The sequence below is a fragment of the Panthera onca genome, chromosome F1, assembly GCF_046562875.1.
Source record: "Panthera onca isolate mPanOnc1 chromosome F1, mPanOnc1 haplotype 2, whole genome shotgun sequence".
Lineage (NCBI taxonomy): Eukaryota > Metazoa > Chordata > Mammalia > Carnivora > Felidae > Panthera > Panthera onca.
This window is the reverse complement of record NC_138355.1, coordinates 27,788,696-27,810,529: the sequence shown is the minus strand read 5'-3', so window position 1 is coordinate 27,810,529 and position 21,834 is coordinate 27,788,696. Positions and strand designations below refer to the sequence as shown.

General features: G+C 41.1%; 1 protein-coding gene across 1 annotated transcript in view; it reads left to right on the top strand.

Moving 5' to 3' along the window:
- Positions 1-14,341, top strand: part of LAMC1 (laminin subunit gamma 1) — a 128,374-nt gene extending 114,033 nt beyond the window's left edge. The window contains exons 21-28 of the mRNA XM_060643753.3: positions 1,153-1,290; positions 2,023-2,167; positions 3,942-4,091; positions 4,349-4,463; positions 5,682-5,881; positions 6,993-7,151; positions 9,622-9,721; positions 11,294-14,341. Of these exons, the coding sequence (XP_060499736.1) occupies positions 1,153-1,290; positions 2,023-2,167; positions 3,942-4,091; positions 4,349-4,463; positions 5,682-5,881; positions 6,993-7,151; positions 9,622-9,721; positions 11,294-11,550 (1,264 nt within the window). The 3' untranslated portion in view covers positions 11,551-14,341. The remainder of the gene's footprint in view (positions 1-1,152; positions 1,291-2,022; positions 2,168-3,941; positions 4,092-4,348; positions 4,464-5,681; positions 5,882-6,992; positions 7,152-9,621; positions 9,722-11,293) is intronic.
- Positions 14,342-21,834: the final 7,493 nt, after the last annotated feature.

Sequence of the window (21,834 nt, the reverse complement as noted above, 5' to 3'; positions counted from 1 at the left end):
TATTTCATTCCTGATTTTTTTAAGGTTTTTTTTTTTTTTAATTATTATTAAGTGTAAGGTAGTTTCGTAGGAAAAGTGTAAGTCATAGGAGAGTATTAAATTGAAAAAAAAAAAAAAAACTGTTAAACAAGTTGCTAGAATGTAAGCTTATTCACTGCTGAAGTTCCAGTGCCTAACACAATGTCTAGGATATAGTAAGTGCTCAATAAATGTTGAATGCATTGCACACCAGCTCGCAGACCTCATGGTGCTTAAGTAAGCCCAGCGTTAGAATTTTAACCTCATTGTTCAAAGCGATTACTTCAGCTTCTTGCTTTAACATGTGCTCTTTCTATTCTTTGTAAATGTAAATGTGTGAGCTGAGTAATTTAGTTCGTGGAACATTCATGGTTTCATAGCTAGATTTTGTGATTAAAAGATGACAGCTGAAAACATGGAAAACTCCTAAGATAATTAGGTCTTGAAGATAAAATAATTTGGTGTATTTCATACAGGAATTTTGAAAGAAAGCTTATCATACCAAAAAAAAGAATGACCACATATGGCAGTATGACACTGTAATAGAAATTTTAGAGCTGACAAAATCTTAATGACTTACCCAGCTAAAATTCGCATTATTTGGCTGGATTCCCTGGTGACATGTTTCTTTCCATTGAGTGTTGGGTGGCTTTTCCTGGTCAGTGATTAGGTTGCCTGTGCAAAATCTGAATAGTCGAAGCTGTTTCAGGACTATGTAGTAACTGAACCAGAGTAAGGCTTAAACATTAGATCTGAGGTTTGTGCTTATGACTAGATGAATGAGTCCTTGCTAGGATATATGGTTTTATAGATAAATTATTCTTAAATAATTATACTTAGAAGTCATTTTTTGAAGAAATATAAACATTTGCCTCTATAAACTTTATAGGAAAATATTGCTTGGAAAATAACCTCTGGGAAAATACCATTTTCTCAGATTGTTGAATGTTATTGTAAACTTAGCCCCATTGAAATGATTGCAAAATTCCAAATTTATAAGATTTTTCCAGTATTTATAGAGTTCTGCCCACGTTGGCATTTGTATATATAGTAAGGTAAGCATTACCTAAATTCTCTTCTTTCTCGATTAAATAGTTCTGTTTCATGGTTCCTTTTTTCTTTTATGTTATCCAGCCATAAACAAGAAGCTGATGATATTGTAAGAGTGGCAAAGACAGCTAATGAGACATCAACTGAGGCATATGATCTGCTTCTGAGAACACTGGCAGGAGAGAATCAAACAACACTGGAGATTGAGGAGCTTAATAGAAAGTGAGTGTCATTTAAAAGTGGCTTCTGGCCCTTCAGTTGTTGCAAGCAGCACCATTTCCATGAAAAATGAAATGCTGATGCATTCGGGGCATGCATTCAGGCAGTAAGATTCCTTTTGTTAATCATGCTTTTGAAATGTTGCAGTAATTAGAGCGGGGATATAGAGCTACAGAGATTTTATTTGATCTAATTCCTGTAACTACAGAGAAAGGTAACAAGACTAGCCATGATACTTAAAATTCTGCAAAAGTGAAAAAAGAAGAGAGGAAATATCATAAAGTAGAGAAAATACACTTGAGCTACAAATGTTTAAAAGGTATCCGAAATAAGAAACTATGTGGTAAACCATATGGTATAAATAGAAGTGATGAGATGAAATATAAATTTAAGCTATGTTGGTTTTAAAGAATAGCATTTGCTTGTGGCGCCTGGGTGGCTCAGTCAGTTAAGCATCCGACTCTTGATTTCAGCTCAGGTCATGATCTCAGAGTTTGTGAGAGTGCACTGAGAGGGCAGAACCTGCTTGGGATTCTCTCTCCCTCTCTCTCTGCCCTTTCCCTGCGCGCACGCGCACACACACACACTCAAAATAAATAAATGAACTTAAAAATAGCATTTTCTTTAAAGTTGTAGAAATTCTATTGCAGTGATTTGAACTGGAATGAATGCAGTTAACATTAAGATGCCAGAAGCAACTCAGTTTTTCACTCAGTCACATCTTTTGTTCCTTAGGTACGAACAAGCAAAGAACATCTCACAGGATCTGGAGAAGCAAGCCGCCCGAGTGCATGAAGAGGCCAAAAGGGCTGGAGATAAAGCGGTGGAGATCTATGCCAGCGTTGCCCAGCTGACGCCTGTGGACTCAGAAGCACTGGAGGTACGGGGTGGACAACCTGTATGCACAGGGATTTGGTTGTCACCGCCATCACCCTCCAGGGCACGCACCCTTGCCTCCCAGACACACGCACACCGCACGCACCCCTCACAGTCTGGGTGAAGGCTATTCTGACTGCTCTGTGATTTTCATGGGTACCTTCCTCCTCTGTCCTCCAACTAACTCAGTGGCAGTATCGGGTTCTGTTTTAGATATGTTAACAGAACTTACCGAGATAAAGAATCCCATGATTGAGGCGCCTGGGTGGCTCAGTCAGCTGAGATTCTGACTCTTGGTTGCAGCTCAGGTCATGATCTCAGGGTCGTGGGATGGAGCCCTCTGTCGGGCTCTGTGCAAAGCATAGAGCCTGCTTAAGATTCTGCACCCCCCCCCTCACCCCGCCCCTCTCCCCTGCTCGCACTCTTGCTTGCTCACGGTCTCTAAAAAACAAAACAAAAACAAAAAAACCTGTGATTATAAAGATTAAACATCAAAGACTCTTTAGTGATATTAATCACTCCTAAATCTTTAATATAAATCCAACTTATTATATATTTGTATTTATTAGAGCCAGTACACCAGGAGTGTTACTCCCAGGTACTGTCTGCTTGAGAACAAGAGAGAAATTGAAGAAAATGGTTTAAATGAAAGAACTCTTACCAGGATGCTGTTGGGCAGGTGAAATATTTGGGGATTGGTAGTATTGCATCTGTACTCCAGTCATGAGTCCTGTTCCCAGGTTCTGTATAAATTATATATATCTATGTTATATACACTTGAAATTTATTAAGTTTCACTTCTTACATCTGAGGTGTTGTTGATTTTTTACCATAAAGGTTTAGCTAGGTCTCTTCAGACATGTATATACTGTATGATCTCACATATTTGAAATTTGAGAATAGGCAAAACTAATCTATGATAAAAACCAGACCAGTGGCAGCTGCATTGTTGAAAAGGGAGGTATGGAAATTAACTGGAAAGAGATACAAGGGAGTTTCCTGGTGTGGAAATATTCTATATCTTGATTGGGGAGTTGGTTACACAGGGAAATATATTTGTCAAAGCTCATTGCAGTAAGTGTTTTGCCTTTCACTGTGTCTAAAGTATACATCCGTTTTTGGAAAAAAGGTCCAAAAAATCTTGACCTATGCTGCTCTTTTAAAAATATCTGTTGAGTCTCTCTGCCCCTCCCCTGCTCACACTCTGTCTCTCTCTCTCAAAAATAAATAAACATTAAAAAAATTTTAAAGGGTGCCTCAGTCGGTTGAGGGTCCAACTTCGGCTCAGGTCATGATCTCACGGTTCGTGGGTTTGAGCCCTGCGTCGGGCTCTGTGCTCAGAGCCTGGAGCCTGCTGAGGATTCTGTGTGTGTGTGTGTGTGTGTATGTGTGTGTGTGTGTGTGTGTGTTTGTGTCTCAAAAATAAATAAACATGAAAAAAATTGGGGGCGCCTGGGCGGCTCAGTCGGTTGAGCATCTGACTCCAGCTCAGGTCATGATCTCACGGTTTGTGAGTTTGAGCCCCGTATTGGGCTCTGTGCTGACAGCTCAGAGCCTAGAGCCTGCTTCAGATTCTGCATCCCCCCACCCCACCCCACCCCCGTATCTCTCCGCCTCACCTCTGCTTGTGCTCTCACTCTTTCAAAAATGAATAAACATTAAAAAAAATTTTTTTTAAATATCTATTGAGTCTTAAGTGTTACAGAGTTACTAAGGCTAGGTTTTCATCAGCTTCATTGTTTTGTCTAAAATGTCACAATCTTACTTGCTTTTCACAGAATGAGGCAAATAAAATAAAGAAGGAAGCTGAGGATCTGGACCATCTGATTGACCAGAAGTTAAAAGATTATGAGGACCTCAGAGAGGACATGAGAGGGAAGGAACTGGAAGTCAAGAAGCTTCTGGAGAAAGGAAAGATCGAACAGCAGGTTGGTTTGATTTGCAGGTTGCTTCCTGTCTTGAGGCAAAATTTGAAACCGAGCACGCAGAAGCTGTGTCTGCGATGTTACCTCAGGGCCCAGGGCAGCGAGCCCGAGGGTGTTCGGAGGAAAGTCTGTGGGGCACCCAGGGCTAGCTGCTGTAGGCGGGCAGGTGTCGGGGTGGTAGCTTGGAGGTGCCTGGTCATTAGGAGAAAAAAGGGCTTTACCCTGGAGGGTTCGTCCCCTGATCTGCCATGTGTTTGTAGACTGCTGACCAGCTCCTAGCCCGAGCAGATGCAGCCAAGGCTGTTGCCGAAGAAGCTGCTAAAAAGGGACGAAATACCTTACAAGAAGCCAACGACATCCTCAGCAACCTGAGAGGTAGGAGCAGGTCACATAATTGGGTAAATGTCTATGCTTTCTTCACTAGGGTGATTTCCGTTTTGTTTTTTTTTACCATGAGATTCTTGGAACATCTACAATATGAAAGATAATAGTATAATAAACCCCATAAATCCTTCATCTAGATTCAACAGTTATGATTTTAACTATACCTACCTCATCCCCCAGCATCCACCCTAGTTTTTTTATGCTGAAGTATTTCAAAGAAAAATCTCAGAGCTCATGTCATTTTACCCCTTTATACCCCAGTGTGGGGGAGAAAAAAAAAGGAAATTTTCTGATGTTAGAATAATTCATGTTATCAAGATATGCCTATTTAGCTGGCTCATGTTGGTAAATAGAGATGATTTGTAATTTTCTCTGCCAAGTGCATCTCAGTGTTTTTATCTTCTTTCCTCACCCAAGATAAAAAACACATGTGCTCAGTTCACAGTATAGTGCTGGACTTGCCTCTGATAAACTAGCCCATAGGTTCTATAAATATGGAAGCTTTACCAGATAATGGTTGAGGGCGCCTGGTGGCTCAGGTGGTTAAGGGTCTGACTTCGGCTCAGGTCATGATCTCATGCTTTGTGAGTTTGAGCCCTGCATTGGGCTCTGTGCTGACAGCTAAGGGCCTGGAGCCTGCTTCAGATTCTGTGACTCCCTCTCTCCCTGTGCGTCCCCTGATTGCATGCATGCTCACTCTCTGTCAAAAATAAACAAACATTAAAAAAAAAATAAAAAACCAAGATAATGGTGGAGTATATTGGCTCTGGTGTCAGTGGGATTGAGTTAGAATCCCTGATCCCTCTCTTATTTCTGTGAACCCTTGGGGGAAATTATCTACCTCTTTAATCCTCAGTTCTCATGTACAAAAATGACACAGTGCCTGCATCACAGGCACACCAAAAAGCTCTTAACTCCGTAGCTAAGACGTAGGAAACACTAAATAAACTACAGCCTTTAACATTGGTTGCAGTGGTCGTAATGGCATACTCAGTGCTTTGGATGAAAATAAACTTTCCAGAAACATGTTCATTCACAAGAATCTGAAGCCTTGTGCTCTGTTCTTCTCAAGGCTGCCCATGCTGGTTTTCATTTTTCTCTCCTGGCTTTCATTGTTCATAAAACAAATTCCAGTTGCAGCTCCCTGAAAGGTTCCCTTTTGGCTTGTTGAGAGTTCAGTTCAAATGTGTTCCTTGAACTTGATTTTAGATTTTGACAGGCGTGTGAACGATAACAAGACAGCTGCAGAGGAGGCTCTAAGGAGAATTCCTGCCATCAACCAGACCATAATTGAGGCCAATGAAAAGACGAGGGAGGCACAGCTGGCCCTGGGCAATGCTGCTGCGGATGCCACTGAAGCCAAGAGCAAGGCCCACGAGGCCGAGAGGATCGCCAGTGCTGTCCAAAGGGTGCGTGCTTCCCCCTTCTCCCAGACGCTCTTTGCTCATGTACTTCTCTAGTCATCTTCCAGGTTCTGTCCAGACCCCTAGAAGCCTAGCAGGCTTCTTCCTCGAATTCAGTAAAATCACCTTAAACTATCCTTATTCATTTTTTACTAGGCAGTAGAATAGGTACATACATTGACTGAAGAGGGAGAGTCAGAATCATTGAAATCATCGAAAGAGCCCTTTAACATTTCTTCTGTTGTCTCACTGGCAGGGTCTGTATTGTGAGTGGGGGATGGCTCCTGGACCCACAGAGCCCCTTCCACACAAACGTCAGACTCTTCTCAAACACAGTTCTTTGACATGGACAGCTGAAATTTTTTTCAGCCTTATGTAGAGTGCCAAGTCCGTCCAACTCCGAGGCCCCTCTTACAGACGGATGTTGTATCTGAGCCCCTCCTATTAGCTTCCACTGCCAGGATTCCTTCTACTCATTGTAAAGAATAATCTCTTTAAGCTGCCTCTTCCCTACTTAACGGTTAATCTGTTTGTTTTATTTAAAAGAGAGACTGGAACAGATTCTAAAATTATGTGTTTGAGAATCATATACGTTTTTTTAGTTTGCTTAGAATAGTTGGTTTGGGGATTAATTACATTTTATAAAATATTCCTATTTCGGGATCATGGTCTTTTTGTACATTGTGATGAATTGCCAAGTAGAACAAGGCTACATTTGCATTAAAAATGCATAATGTGAAAGTGTCTAATCCATGTGATGTGGAGGAGAATGTACACCGTGTAAATGTTTTATCATTTGCTAGCCATGCGACCTCAACTAACAATGGAAATAACAGAACAGGAAGTATTAAGGATAAATGAGAGGGTGCAAACAGAAGTATTTTATAAATTGTAAAATGCTATTATGTTAGGTGGTAAGGCTAGCTTTTCTTTCATTCCTGTTATTTGGAACCCAAATAAATGATAGCGTAACTCAACATATGGTATAATTTACTGCTCTGTTCTTTCTGGATTGTATTTTTGATCCATTTTACAGATTATAAAAGGTGTGGGAGCATACTTTAGAAAAAGGAAAACTTTTTTTTTTTTCATTAGTAGTTATTTATTTTATGCCTAGAATGCTACCAGCACCAAGGCAGAAGCTGAAAAGACATTTGCAGAAGTTACAGACCTGGATAACGAGGTGAACGATATGTTGAAACAACTACAGGAAGCAGAAAAGGAGCTGAAGAGAAAACAAGATGATGCTGACCAGGATATGATGATGGCAGGGATGGTAAGCAGTTTGTTTTGGCCTATTTGCTTCTGGAAGAAAGTGAAGGGTGATCAATAAATAAGATCCCCATCTTGTTAAGAAATGTCTCTTTCATATTGACTTGTGTTTCTCATTGCGTTTGGGGGCCATGAATTGGCCTAGTAGCTGACATAGAAGACAAAGAATTTGGACCCCCTGCCAGGTTGTTGCACAATTGTCCTGTCCCCAAGCTTCTCTCAACTAAAAGCAAAACATTCTTTTACACATTTGAAGCTTTAGGACATTAAAAATTACATATTTATATTTTTGGAGGGATGCTTAATTGATGGTATAAAATCAAAAGGAGTACAACGAAAAGTTGATGTCCTTCCTACTCTTGTTACCCCAGCAACTTGCTTTCTAGGGGCAAAGACCAGTTTCTCATGTTTCATTTTTAAAGATGACAAAACATACCAAACTTACTTCCGGTTTAATTTTTTTTTTTTTTTTTAACCTTTTGTGATGTTGTTGGTAACAAAATTAACTTATTGAATGCATGGCCTAATGAAGAACGAGAGTCCGTTTTTCTATTTTATGCTATATGTTGCTTTCAAAAGACTTTGATGGAGTCACAATAGAAAGAACTTTTCAGTTCAGTCGGATTACAATCACAGGAATGATACACATGAATGTGTTTAATTGTGCACTTTCAGTGCAAGCAAGGGACCTTTCTTTTTTTTAAATTTTTTTTTCAACGTTTTTTATTTATTTTTGGGACAGAGCATGAACGGGGGAGGGGCAGAGAGAGAGGGAGACACAGAATCAGAAACAGGCTCCAGGCTCCAAGCCATCAGCCCAGAGCCTGACGCGGGGCTCGAACTCACGGACCACGAGATCGTGACCTGGCTGAAGTCGGACGCTTAACCGACTGCGCCACCCAGGCGCCCCGCAAGGGACCTTTCTTCCACTTTTGAAAAACAGACTTTCTACTCTGGCTCATTTTCACCTTGGGACAGAAAGGAGAACTATGATCCTGTTTATCTAGGCAAAGAAGACTCTAGGGAAGTGATATCAGGAAGCATCCCTTTGCAAATACCTAATTTTATTGTGCTTTTTGGGTTTTGTTTTGGACTGCCTTAATTTTCTGTAGCAAAGTTCATGGCTGAAATGGAAATTACTATATAGTAAAAAAAAATATCTGTTTCTCAGATGTGCTGAGCATCTCTAGATTTCATTTTTAATGTGGTTGTAGAACATTAGATTTAGAGACTGGTGAAAGAAGGAAAAGGATATATTCTTAATGAGCTTCAAAGGAAGGGTATGGATTCAATTCAAAGGGTGGAAGTGGATCCATCTTTTGTTTCTTTTGGTAAACAGCTTCCAAGGAACACAAAGCACCCTCACATACACTGTCCCACTTACATTTACGTCAGTCCTGAAAGACACAGCGTCAAGCCACTTTTGTTTAAATATTTTTCTTAACCAGAAGAGCAAAGCTTACAGTTGTCCTGGAACAGGAGGCTGGAGACCACAGGTTAAATGCAGTAGTGTCGCTGTCCACAGGCCATAGCAGTCATTTACCCCTCTCCTCGTATACACACAGAAAAGCCTATCGAGACTAAGAATGGCTGTGATTTCAACAGAGATTAATCATTTATCTGTGAAGGTTTTTTCCTCTTTTTCTTTTTAAAAATCCTACATTGTTTCTATCCAAAAACGTTGCATTATCTTGAGCCAAAAACTAGGAAAAACAATCATGTGGTAGGGAACTCAAAGCCACTCATTTATATCCTGGCTAGATTTATTTGTGAGAGCATCTGTTTTCTGATATTTAGACACTTCCTCTTCCATTGCCATTTCCCATGACTCATGCACAGTGTATTTGTTCAGGTTTCATGGAACTTTCCCAAATATATTTACCTTTGGTTGATTTTAAAAATGTAAATTGTATTGCCCCAGTTTGTGTGGGTACGTGCACACCCGTGTGTGTGCACAAGCATGTGTGGTTGCAGGGAGCGAGGGTGTTCTAGAGGGTGTCACTTGCTTGTGAAAATTTTTTGAGAATACAACATTTCTAATCAAGTTTCTAAGATAGTCAAGTCTCTAAGAGTGTCCTGAAGGACATATTTCAGTTCTAAAATGTAGTTTTTATACTCATCCTTAAAAATAACTTGTTTCTGCTTGATGAATTATATTATGAATATACTGTGTATTCTTGAAAGTGGGGAAAGGAAATAATATTGGTCTTTTTGAAATACAAATACACTCAGTGTAGGCATGAGGACTGCCTACTCATGACAGTCATATGAATTAAAAATAATAACATTTCACCATGAAGATAGGATCAAAAAAAAAAAAAAAACCCTACAGTGAGAGATTATAGTTTCATGAGTTAGGAAAAGAGCATCTGAAAATTGGACTTGTTGGCTGATTAGGGGCTGATTCTTCATTTCAAGAAGATGAAGACACACCATTGGGACTGTTGTTTTTATCTGTCCTTCTCTCTGTACAGGCTTCACAGGCTGCTCAGGAAGCCGAGATCAATGCCAGAAAAGCCAAAAACTCCGTCACCAGCCTCCTCAACCTGATTAATGACCTCTTGGAGCAGCTGGGTAAGTAGCTGGAGAGCCATTTTAGGCAGGATCTCAATGTTCTTGGGGTCTGGTATAGTTGTCACAAAAGCAGATATTACAGCATGAGTATTGTGTGAACCGAAACGTGACTTTAGGTTGTATTAATTCAACAAATACTTCTTCCGTGGCATATGATCTAAGTACTGGACTCTGACCAGGACTTCTAAAATTAGGAAGATAGGTTGCCAGAGTGGCTCATTTATGGTCGATGTTTATGATACATTGAATAGCTCATTCTGCTGGCAGAGTGTCTTTAAAAGATTTAGAGTGAAGGATTTCAGTGGCAGAATAAAAGAACACTTTAAACTGGTGATGACTTCATTGCCTGGAATTCTCTTCATTTGCTAATTAAAAGGATAATCTGACAGTTTTTGAAGAGTCAGATTATTTGATTATTCTCTTACTGATAGAATAAGGAAATATGAGCATGTTGAAATGCTCTTTTAATCTAGTTTAATAGGGAGCAGGCTTCATTATAGGACAGATGTACTTTTGTCACAAGCCTTCATTATAAAGTGGTAACAATCCAGCCAATACAGCTTTGTAGCAAGGCATTCTGTTTTAATTCGCCAGCGTTTAAGGTTTGGTCACTTTTTCTTTTGGAGCAGGGGGAGGTGAGGGGGGGAGGTATATTTTTTTATCTGTCTCAAATACCAAAAATAATAAATAATGTGCTAACAGATGGGTTTTAAAATGACAGGAAGCTAGAGGAGGTCGCTTTTTGTGGGAAGAGCTAGATTTTAAAGTTAGTCAGACTTGGGTAGGAATCTTTGTTTTGTTGCCTTGTAAACTGCAAACTTGGGCAAATGAGTTAACATCTGAGAATCACTGGCGTAAGATGGTCTCGTGAGAATTTAATCAAGTACAGTATGCGTAACGTGCTGATCACCGTGTGGCTGTCTGCTCTAATTATGGAAGCAATTCCTCCCAAAAGAACCTCTTTTTCTTGCTAATTTTAAAGTGAAGCTTTTGCTGAAATTATTTCAGCATTTCATCCCTGGCCATTTTCCATAGGAGGACTCCAAGTAGTGTCTAACTCCTAAAGGCAGGACATGACTCCCAAAACCAATGCAGCTTCCCTGGAATCTAAGAGCTGAGGGCTTAGAGTTCAGCTTAAAGATTCTTATGTTCGTCAGATGGCATTAAAATGACATACAGATAACAGTTATTGCCATTTTTATGTTTATATACGTAATCAGATGACCTTCAAAACCACAAGTGAGACTTAAGGTCTTGAACACGGCACCTGCATATTTAGAAAGCATTTCACAAAAACTGTTTTCTCAGAGAAAAAACTATCCAGCCCAGTATCCGTTATATATAGGCTCTGACCTGTCCTAACTTAGCAAGGTCAGCATTTGTCGTTGGTCTGCATTGACCACACCCTTGCACAACACGAACAGTCTACACATCACACGTGCAGGCCGACTCTGCTTGGGGGCGGCTGGGGGTCTGTGTTTATAGAAGAGGTGAGTGGAGTTACTTGTGGAGTAATGTGATAACTCTTACTGAATGCATCTGTTTCCTTCTGTGTCCTTTCCGACTCTACAGGGCAGCTGGACACAGTGGACCTGAACAAGCTGAATGAGATTGAAGGTACCCTGAACAAAGCCAAAGATGAGATGAAAGTCAGCGATCTAGACAGGAAAGTGTCTGACCTGGAGAATGAAGCGAGGAAGCAGGAGGCTGCCATCATGGACTATAACAGAGATATCGAGGAGATCATGAAGGACATTCGCAACCTGGAAGACATCAAGAAGACCCTACCGTCTGGCTGCTTCAACACCCCGTCCATTGAAAAGCCCTAGCGTCATCGCGTAGGGCCGGAAGGCAGCACCCCCCGACCAGGGAGCCGTTGTGAGGCCATAGAGTGCCTTAACACAAAGATGACATTTTTCAGACCCCCACTTCTCTGCTGCTCTCCACCACTGTCCTTTCGAACCAGGAAAATTCACAAAGCTTAAAAAGAAACAAGTCAGATATCATGAATCGGGAACAAAGGGTTTTATCTGATAGTCTCTCTTCCACGGAAGGCACTCCCTTACCCACACTTTCCCTTCCAAGTTGCGTGAGGACGTGGCACCTTACGGTATCGTACGGCGGCGTAAACGCTTCGTGGGAACCATTGTCCGCCAGGGCTGAGCAAGTAGCCCTCCCCTTCTCACTGATACCAACAGAACTCCTCAGTCTCAGTACTCTTGTTTCTATGAAGGAAAAGTTTGGCTACCACTAGTAGCATTGTGATGGCCAGTATATCCAGTCTATCGATAAAGAAAATGCACCTACATCTACTACCCCTCCTTCTTTTAAGCAAAAGGAAATAAACATCCTGTGCCAAAGGTATTGGTCATTTAGAATGTCAAGAGCCATCATCAGTTGTTTTAGCTATTTTGAGTATAGGACACTGAGCCATCCACGGGTAAGGATGCAATTATTTATGACAGTCTCCAGGAGAATGAGGCTGCAGAAGTAGGCTGAACATTTTCTTGTATGTTAATAATTTGACTAGGAAGATAAACTTTTTTCAGCTCTTTGGGCAGCTGATAAATCTGGATGGGCAGCTTGCACTCACCATAGACATCTTCTGATATTCCTATAAATGGAATTTATACAGAAGTAATAGGGATATGATAACCACTAAAGTCTTTTTCAAAATCAAACCAATTTTTAGAGCTTTTTTTAGTACATTAGTCTTGGAACTAGTGCTGTTAATCCGGTAGAGAAGTTGGTCCCTGAGATCTTGACAGACACACACAGAACAAGCCTCCTCATCCTAGTCTTTCCTAGCAAAGGGATGAAACTTAGATGCAGCCTGTATTGTCAGGATCCCACATACCCGTTTTTCTTCCACTGGGGAGAGATGACGCCTTTGACCCTTATCCTCAATTAGCTTCTGACGTTCCCAACTTCTAGAATCTCTCTAAACAGTTTGCCAAATCCTGGTGGCAAATACTTGCACTCAGTATTTCACACAGCTGCCAACACCATCTAGCTCCTGCACTTTGTGATTTAAACCCACTCTAAACCTTCCCTCCAAGTGTGGAGGGGAGACCCATCGGTGGAGTTGCCTCGTTGGCTTCTCAACTTTTGATCCTCAGCTCTGTGGTTTTCTTGCAAGATCACAGTGTGACGATTCCCTGCCACACAACCCCTCCCTCCTACCAGCCCACCTTTGAGATTCATATATAGCCTTTAACACTATGCAACTTTGTACTTTGCGTAGCGGGGGGAAAGAAACTATTATCTGACACACTGGTGCTATTAATTATTTCAAATTTATATTTTTGTGTGAATGTGTTTTTTTTGTTTATCATGATTATAGAGTAAGGAATTTATGTAAATATACTTGGTCCTATTCCTAGAATGGCACTGTCTGTTCACTTCTTCCCTCCATTTTTCCTCCTCACTGGCACAACGTGTCTGGATACCTCCTGCCCTGCCACCTGTAATTCTTTGCGTTGCGTTTGTTCCCCGTGGCTCTGCTCCTCGCCTTGTGTTTGCAGCATCTTCATTTCCTAATGTCGATATTGACCTGCTTTCTTCCCACACGCAGCCGCTCGAAAGAGGTACCTCACACCCTCTTCCACTGCAATCCTGTGACCTTAAACTGCGGCATGCTGTCGTTCCTAATGCCCGCTCCAGGGCAGGTATGTCAGGTTGACAGAACATGGTGGGATTAGGACATTTTGCCCGTTGGTATCTTCAGCATCGATGTGGGTCAAGCCAGGAACGAGCTAGAAATGCCCTGACACTTTGAACCAGATGGGTCATTTTGATAAGGGAGTGCACGATCACTGAGTGCTCGTAGGGCATCAGGGACAGTGTGCACGGACAGGTAGGATGGGAGCAGTCATGCCAGTCCGTTCTCCCCTTTCCGCCTCCGTGCATACCGGAGTTGACTACAAGCGTTTCGACTTGGCATACCCCTCGCTTTCCCTCTGCTGCTTCTCCCCGGCCTCTCCTACTGTGGCCCGAGGCGTGGGTCTTTCTTGCCAAGTTTTCACATCAGTGTTCCCTAGCCAGCTCCTCTTATTAAGTGGCCACATCCTAACAGAGACATTTTGTTCAAGGTTACAGGACAATGACTGTAGATAGACTGCCAAGATAGTTTCCCTCTGGCCCATGGGTCAGCCTCACACACCAGTAAGTCTTAGTCCACAGTGAAAATTGGGTTTTTGTTTTTTTCTTCATTTTGTTTTGTTGCTTTCCTCCTCCATCTGTGTAGTATATTTTTAAACAGAATTTTATTTTTAAAATAAAAGCTCTTTATAAGGCAATACCTTCATTACACTCCTGCGGTATACAGGATTTTATTGTATAGTTCCAGTTATCTGTATTTTACATCATAAAATCGACAGGGTGGCTGCTGCGGAATGCTGGGTGTCAGGGGACACAGCTGTTCCCTGGAATTGTTCCTTCTAATTCCAACTGTGGCCCTTTTATATGTGCCTTCACTTTAGCTGTTTGCCTTAATCTCTACAGTCTTGCTCTCCAGGGTGGTGAATAAAATGCAACACTTGGCATTTTTTTTATGTTAAAAAAAAAAAAAACAAACCAGTATTTTATTTATAATAAAATCTGAATATTTGTAACCCATTATATTTGGTGTGGCCTGAGTGTGGTACTGGGGACACAGGATGTTTTAAAAGGTTGAAGAGAAAGCTGCCCATAATATCTTATTGGGGTGACTTATTTTCTTGAGAACAATCCAATATGTGTGTATATACGTGTGTGTATATGTATCTGTATAATATATCTGTGTGCGTATGTACGTGTGTATCTGTATAATGTATCTGTGTGTACATATCTGTATAATGTATGTACATGTGTATAGATGTACCTGTATAATGTGTGTGATGTACGTGTGGGTGTATATGTATCTGTGCATATGTTCTGTGTCCAGATAACATATGTAAGTACATAGACACATACACATATATATTTATATTTACCCTTCTCAGGGATACTTTGGTGTGGTCCAGAAGTAGGCAAACTTTTTCTCTAAAGAGCTAAACTGTATAAATACTATAGGCTTTGTGAGCCATACAGTGTCTGTTACAACTACCGTGCTATTGTAGCAGGGAAGTGGCCCTGAACAGTGTGTAAATGAGTATGGCTGGAGTCCAAAAACAGTCATGGGCCTGTGGGCTGCAATCTACCAGACCCTCCCCCCCACCCCCGAGACTCTTAAAATTATTTGGGTGTCTTAAGTTAGCAGCTGTATGTAACAAGTTGTCTTTCTCCCTTTAAATATGCATATAACTTCAGCTAAATGGGGTTCTTCAGATGATGGAAAACACTCTCAAACATAATGGAATGAAGAGAAAAAGGAAGTAATGTGCTGAACCGGCAGGCCAGAAGTAGCTCCTTGTACCTCACTCCTTCTGGAGGGTTGACCAACGGAGTAACCCAAGGCCGGGTGAAGAGTTGGAGAACTACGGACACAGCAGGAAGGCTTCAGTTTGCTCTTCTGTGCTCGTTTGTGGCCCTGAGTCCTTGTGGACAACATGGCACCTTCCCAGTCATACATCCTTGTAGCTGTGATACCTATGAAGAACCTGAACTCTGTTCTCAGTTGGACTTGCTCAGAGAGAGCTTTAGAGGGCACCAGTTCCTAGGTTTCTCACATCCCCTGCTCTTAACCCCTGATTGTAGGGGCCGATTCAAATGCAAATACATCTTTGTAGCTACTGTGTCAGAGTGATGAATGGGATTTAAAAATTCTTCTCATTCCTTTTGTTAGTTCAGGGCCAGGGGTTTCTCCAAAGTTGGTATCCACATAATCTGATTCAAAATATCCCCAAAGGTGTACTCCTTAAATAAGCATTCTTGAACCCTGATAAATCTGAATTCCCCAGCTCACTTCAGTAAGCTCCACATGGAGAGTCTCAATACCTCTGGCACCCAGGAAAGCCATGAAGTAGAAAGGCAGATGGTACCTGCTTCGTAGGGCGAGGGAGGACCCATCCCAAGGAAAGATCAAATATCTCTAGGTCCATAGTTCATGGAATAGAAATAAGACAATTGGACATAGCAGGTAATTTTGCCTGTTCACACTAAGCAGGTTTTAATGAAGTATTAATCACTGGAGTGAAAAACAAACTTCCTAGTAAATCTATCAGAGGCTCCAGCGGTTCAGAAGTCAACAACCAGCGTGCCTGCCTTATATTTGTACCGAGTCCCCCGAATGATTCTATCTGTTCTACACAAATGATATTCTAAATAGAAATTAATTATATGCTTAAGAAAGGGAAATATTTAGCAGAAGTCAAATAAAAAGCTAAGAAGTTCCTGGTTGGGAATTCAAATAAGAGAAACCTCATCATTTCAGGTGTTCTTCTAACACCTCCATGTCATTTCTTTAACTCTCCTCCCACCCATGTTCTTTCCTTCCCCGCTCCATCCCAGGAAAGCCTGAGGTCAAGGGGTCACCTCCTCTGTTGAAATTGGCCAGTTCTTCCCTGTGTCCACCATCCCTCCCAGCCTAGCCTTGTACTGGCTTCTAACACGGCCCTTGGACACCTGTTTGTTGGGCAGGTGCCTCTCCCCCACCTTTTCCCCCAACCTCCCTCATACTCCCCCAAATCTGGATCTGTGTGTTCATGTCCACATCCTCAGGGCCAGGAGGCATCCAGCAGTAGTTGTCACTGGGTTGTCAAAATGGTCTAAAAGTAAAACCAGCCTCTCTCATTTGCCTATTCTCCCATTTCTGTTACTTGAGCAGAGAGGGAGGTTTATGGGTACTTGTTAGTGCCCGCTGTGCCCTCCTGCCAGCGTCATTCTGCTCCCTCGATACCCCCATCTAGGGAGGGATTTGCAGGAATAGAAGCAAAACCGCTTTCACCAAGCGGTGGAATGCCCGGCACACACAGCTGGTGTGGCTCAGTCTACAAGGCCCGTTGTTCTGCATCCCAGCCTCACTCCAGCCGTTCCCAACACTGTGGGTGTGCGTCTGCCAGTTTACCCACAGCCCCTTTTGTACATATCTCTGGCTTCAGGTCCATGTTGTAACATGAATTCCTTTTCTTCTTGAACTCCTGGGAATGGGCCTGGTAAACTTCAACAGCTTGGTTTGTGTTTCATCCTGTTTGCATATGTACCTTCGAAAGACTGGTGATCTAGGCCATGCAGATACTGCTTATGATTAATTCAGTATAGTATTTATTTCTATAAAAAGTTGAGCATCAGGCCCTCGATCAAGAATGTAACCCTTTGATACAGCATTGTTCCCATGAGTATGTCCAAGTTAAGTGATTCTCCAGGAAACGTGGCTGGTCATACCTTCAAGGACACCTCTCCATCCTCCCATAGTTCTTTTTCACCATGGCTAGTAACAGAAAACTCTACTTGAACTTCAGACTGATGCTTTTGAGCCCATGGTGTCCGCCCTTGTACTGAGATCCTTTGTTCTTTCAGTAACCAAATGCAGTCATCAAATTGTGCCATAGCAACCAGTGTTAAGAATTTCTAATGCAACTCCTTTTTGAATATTCTGTGTTGGCCTTCTAGGATGTAGAATCCAATTTTCCTACTCTTCTCTGTCAGTTGATCCCAGCCGTTCCTTGCATGGGCATTTCTTTCTTCCTGAGCATGGTTTCTAAGTTGAGGTTAGTGCAGAGTAAGCTGAAGTCCAGCCATGAGCAGAAATGTCTGGGGAAGATGTGCTGTCCTAGTGCGGATTACACCTTCCTGGGTTGCTGAGCCAGCGTCCGAGATAAAGGCTCGGGAGAAACGGCTATGATTTCAGTGATTACATGATTTCAGTGATTACATGTTTAGTGCGGTCAGAGACATTTGTGTTACAACTTGCTCACCACTCTTGGCTCAGACAGTCTGCTATCTGTGCTGTCTCGGTCGGGCTGATACAGAGGCTCAGACCTAGTCAGAGAGATGAGTTTTGCCACATAGATTTCAGACAGGCTCCCCCCTCCGCTTACATTTCTGAAAAACTGGGGAAGGACTAACACTCTCAAGTTATCTTGCATTGTATATTGATCTTTTAAAAGGTACTTTCATAATGTTTTCTTTGATTTGCCTCTGATTTGATGAGGGTCTTCATTTGACCAATGAGGAAACGCAACCGTGGTTTGCTGCTCCATCACCTTAAGCACTATTTTAGCATGGTGCTTTATTCTCTCATGATTTTGATCTGTTTTCCTTTTAAGAAAGAGTCAGGGATAGGAACATAAAGCTGGCTCACCAACATTACCTTCACCTAGCTTCCTCTAATGTTAACATCTGATAAAGCCATGGTACATTTCTCAAAACTAAGAAGTTAATATTGGTGGAAGACTTAACTATAGTCTTTTGCCTGCCTTTAAACACCTTCTTCTTCAAGACCCCATTTTTAAAGAAATACTGGAGGCTCCTGGGTGGCTTATTCAGTTAAGCATCTGACCTCAGCTCAGGTCATGATCTCATGGTTCCTGAGTTTGAGCCCCACGTCGGGGTCTGTGCTGACAGTCCAGAGCCTGGAGCCTGCTTCAGATTCTGTCTCCCTCACTCACTCTCGCTCTCTCTCTCTCAAAAATAAACATTAAATTTTTTTTTTTAATTCTGAATTTTAAAACAAAATGAGAATACTCAGCTTTGATACCCAAGCTATGGGGCAATAGGTGTGTGGATAGTTGATTTTATTTTCATAATACAATCAAGACTGCCCAGTGTATAACGTTAATCATAATTAACTGCAAGCAATATCATTAAACAACTTGTTAAAATGTCCTGAAAGCTTCAAAAGAGATTTTTAAAGATCCTTCAGAATGAACATTCTTTCATAACAATATGCCACAAAGTATATTAGAAATAGAAGATTTATAAAGATCACATTTAAAATTTTTTGTTATGCCATTTCAGACTTACAGAAAAATTGCAAGAATAACCAAAAAGTTCTTCAATAATCTTTACTCAGATTTCTCAAATGTTAATATTTTACTACATTTGCTTTTTCTCTGCTCTCACTCTTGCTCTCTGTGTAGAAAGAGACAACTATTTTAAGTTGCAGACATGATGCCTTTTTACCCGTAAATACTTCAATGTATATTTCCTAAAGGGAAATTTCTTACATAACTACAGCACAATTGTCAAATTCAGGAAATTACCATCGACACAACATTATTATCTTATTTACAGCCATTATTCAGATTGCACCATTTGCAGCGGGCAGATAAATGGCCCCCAAAGATGTCCACATCCTAATCCCTAGAGCCTGTGAATGTGTGAGGTTGCACCACAGAGGGAATTAAGGTTTCTGATGTCATTAAGGTCATGAATCAGCCAATCTTGGAATAGATTATCCTGGGTTATCTGGGCAGGGCAATATAATCATAAGGATTCTTATAATTGGAGGAGGGAGGCAGAAAAGGAGGTCAGAATGATGCAAAGGGATAAGGACTCAACCTATCATTTCAGGCTTAAGATGGAGGCAGGGGCAGGAGCTAAGGAATGTGGGCAGCCTCTAAACACTGGAAAAGGCAAGCAATAGACTCTCCCCTAGGGCCTCCAGAAGGGAGCACAGCCCTGCCGACACTTTGAGTTTAACCCAGGAAGATCCCTGTCAGACTTCTAACCTACAGAAATAGAAGGTGATAAAGTTGTGCTGTTTTCAGCCACTAAATCCGAGATAATTTGTTGTGCAGCCATAGGAAACTAATACACCATTTGTCCCAAGAACACGTTTTATGAAAAAAGAAAATCTGGGGCTCCTGGGTGGCTCAGTCGGTTAAGTGTCCGACTTTGGCTCTCAGGTCATGATCTTGCAGTTTGTGGGTTTGAGACAGCTCAGAGCCTGGAGCCTGCTTTGGATTCTGTGTCTCCCTCTCTTTGGCCCTTCCCCACTCATGCTCTGCCTCTGTCTCAAAAATAAACATTTAAAAAATATTTTTAAAGAAAAAAAATCTGAAAGCATGTGTTCACTTGTCATGTCTCTTCTATTTCCTTTACTTTGGAGCAGTTCCTGAATTTCCTTTGTATTTTCTGATGTTGACACTAAAAAAAAAAAAAAAAAAAAAAAAAAAAATCCAGATAGTTCTTTTGTAGCATGCTCTTCAATTTGGTTTGTTTGATGTTTTCTCTTGATTGGATTCAGGTTATGCACTTTGACAGGGAGATCATAGAAATGATGTTGAATTCTCTTCAATACATTATCAAAGTCATTACTGGCAATGTTAACTTTGACAGTAGATTGGGGTGATTCCTCCCAGATCTCTACATTGTAAAGTTATTCTGTTACCCCTTGTCATTAATAAGTATATTATGAGGACATACTTCGTGACTATATAAATACCCTATTACTCCGTAACACTTTTACAAACTAGTTTTAGTATCCATTGATGATGGCTGCCAAATGGAGACTTTCGTTATACTAAGAGGTAGAGATTTTTCTCCTCCTCCACTTTTTATATGTATTTATATCATTCATGTTAGAGTCATGGATTCCCCTTTTATTTAATGAGTTCAATATGCTGTTCTTGGTATTTATTTTGATCCTTAAATGTCCTTTATTTGGCCAACGGGAGTACCTTAAAGCTGACCCCCTGTGACCCTTTGATAATTTCCCTCATTCTTTGAGCATTGTCTTATTTTTGGCACATGAAGACATTTCAGGCTCATCCCGTACTTTCTCTGCCATAGTCCTGGAGCCAGCCACTTCTCTAAGGAGCAAAGTTAGGTTTCATTAATTCTCCACATGCCAATAGCCAAAGACAACAATAAGCACAACAACAAAAATGGGTCGTATTGATGCAAACACTCTCAAAAATGTCATTGAATTTCAAGCAAATTGTTTTTTAGGCTACTTGGCTTTAGGGCACATGGCCTGTTCTCTCCACACAGATGAGGGCCTGTGTTATGCATCATCGACAAATATTTTTGGAGTACTCATTGCTCTTGCAGCCGCCCTGGTACTGGTACCCATGAGTTTTACACTGTGACAAAGGCAATTATTCCTACTTTGAGAAATTTAAGTAGGGGAGGCAGCAAAAAACAAAATAGTACAAAAATAAAGGAAGACATATCTCTATAAATAGGAATATGTAAGCATGTTGGTCAACAGATACATAGGAACATTATATATTAATAATATATTGATTTTTTTCATTAAAATAATTGAATGCTCAAGGACTGTTCTTTTTGGTAAGTCTGGGAAGGACAAATTATATTTGTATGAAAAGGTATAACTTTTAGCTATGTTGAGGAGAATATGGTATGGGAAATAGGCTTGGGGACACTGACCCAGATATAAAAATGCATGGACAGAGAATTCAATGATGTGCAATTGAGTGGTTGAGTTTCTCTCCCATCCATTGCTCCCTGTGTGAAGACATTCCAGAACCCCAGCACTGTAGTCTTTAATCACAGGGAAGACTCCTATGCTCTATATGCTCAGTTTCCATGTTTCAGTTTTTGGTTGATTATTATTGGCTGTCAAAGGACCAATAACATGGCAAATTATTTCATTATTTCAAACTCAGTTTATTGAGGCTGTATAAAAGTTCTTAGCCATTAATCAGAGCCCAAACTAGAAAGATCGTGCCATGTTGAGACCAAAAGAGGTAACTACCAAAGTACTGGTAGTCTGTTGGTGTATTAGACTCTGAGGAAGAGCTGGAAAAAACCACCATAGGCTTTATTGTACTTTTGTGCTGAGTTTTATGAGGGTTGAATATATAATAAGATGAAGTTCATATTCACCTAGGTTTGTGGACTCAGAACGGCTCCTAGAGCTCCTAGAATGATTCTCAAAGTGAGGTTCTGGGGTCAGCAATGGCTGCCTCACCTGGTAACTTCTTAGAAATGCACATTCTCAGACCCCACCCAGATTTACTGAATCCACAATTTCAGGGGCAGAAGTGTGAGAGGGTAATCTGGGCTTTAACAAGTTCCCTCCGAGGGATTCTGATGCTGGCTAGAGAGTCACAGAGTGCTGTGTATTGGTTTTCAATGATTATATCTTTTAAGTCTGGGTGTTGGACTCAACCAGGCATCATTTTTACTTTCAGCTATGCTTGCTAGGTTGGCTCTTTGAATTGGGAAGAAAGAAGTTCAGAATGTGTCTGTGCTAATTACAGTGTTAGAGACAATCAATATTGACT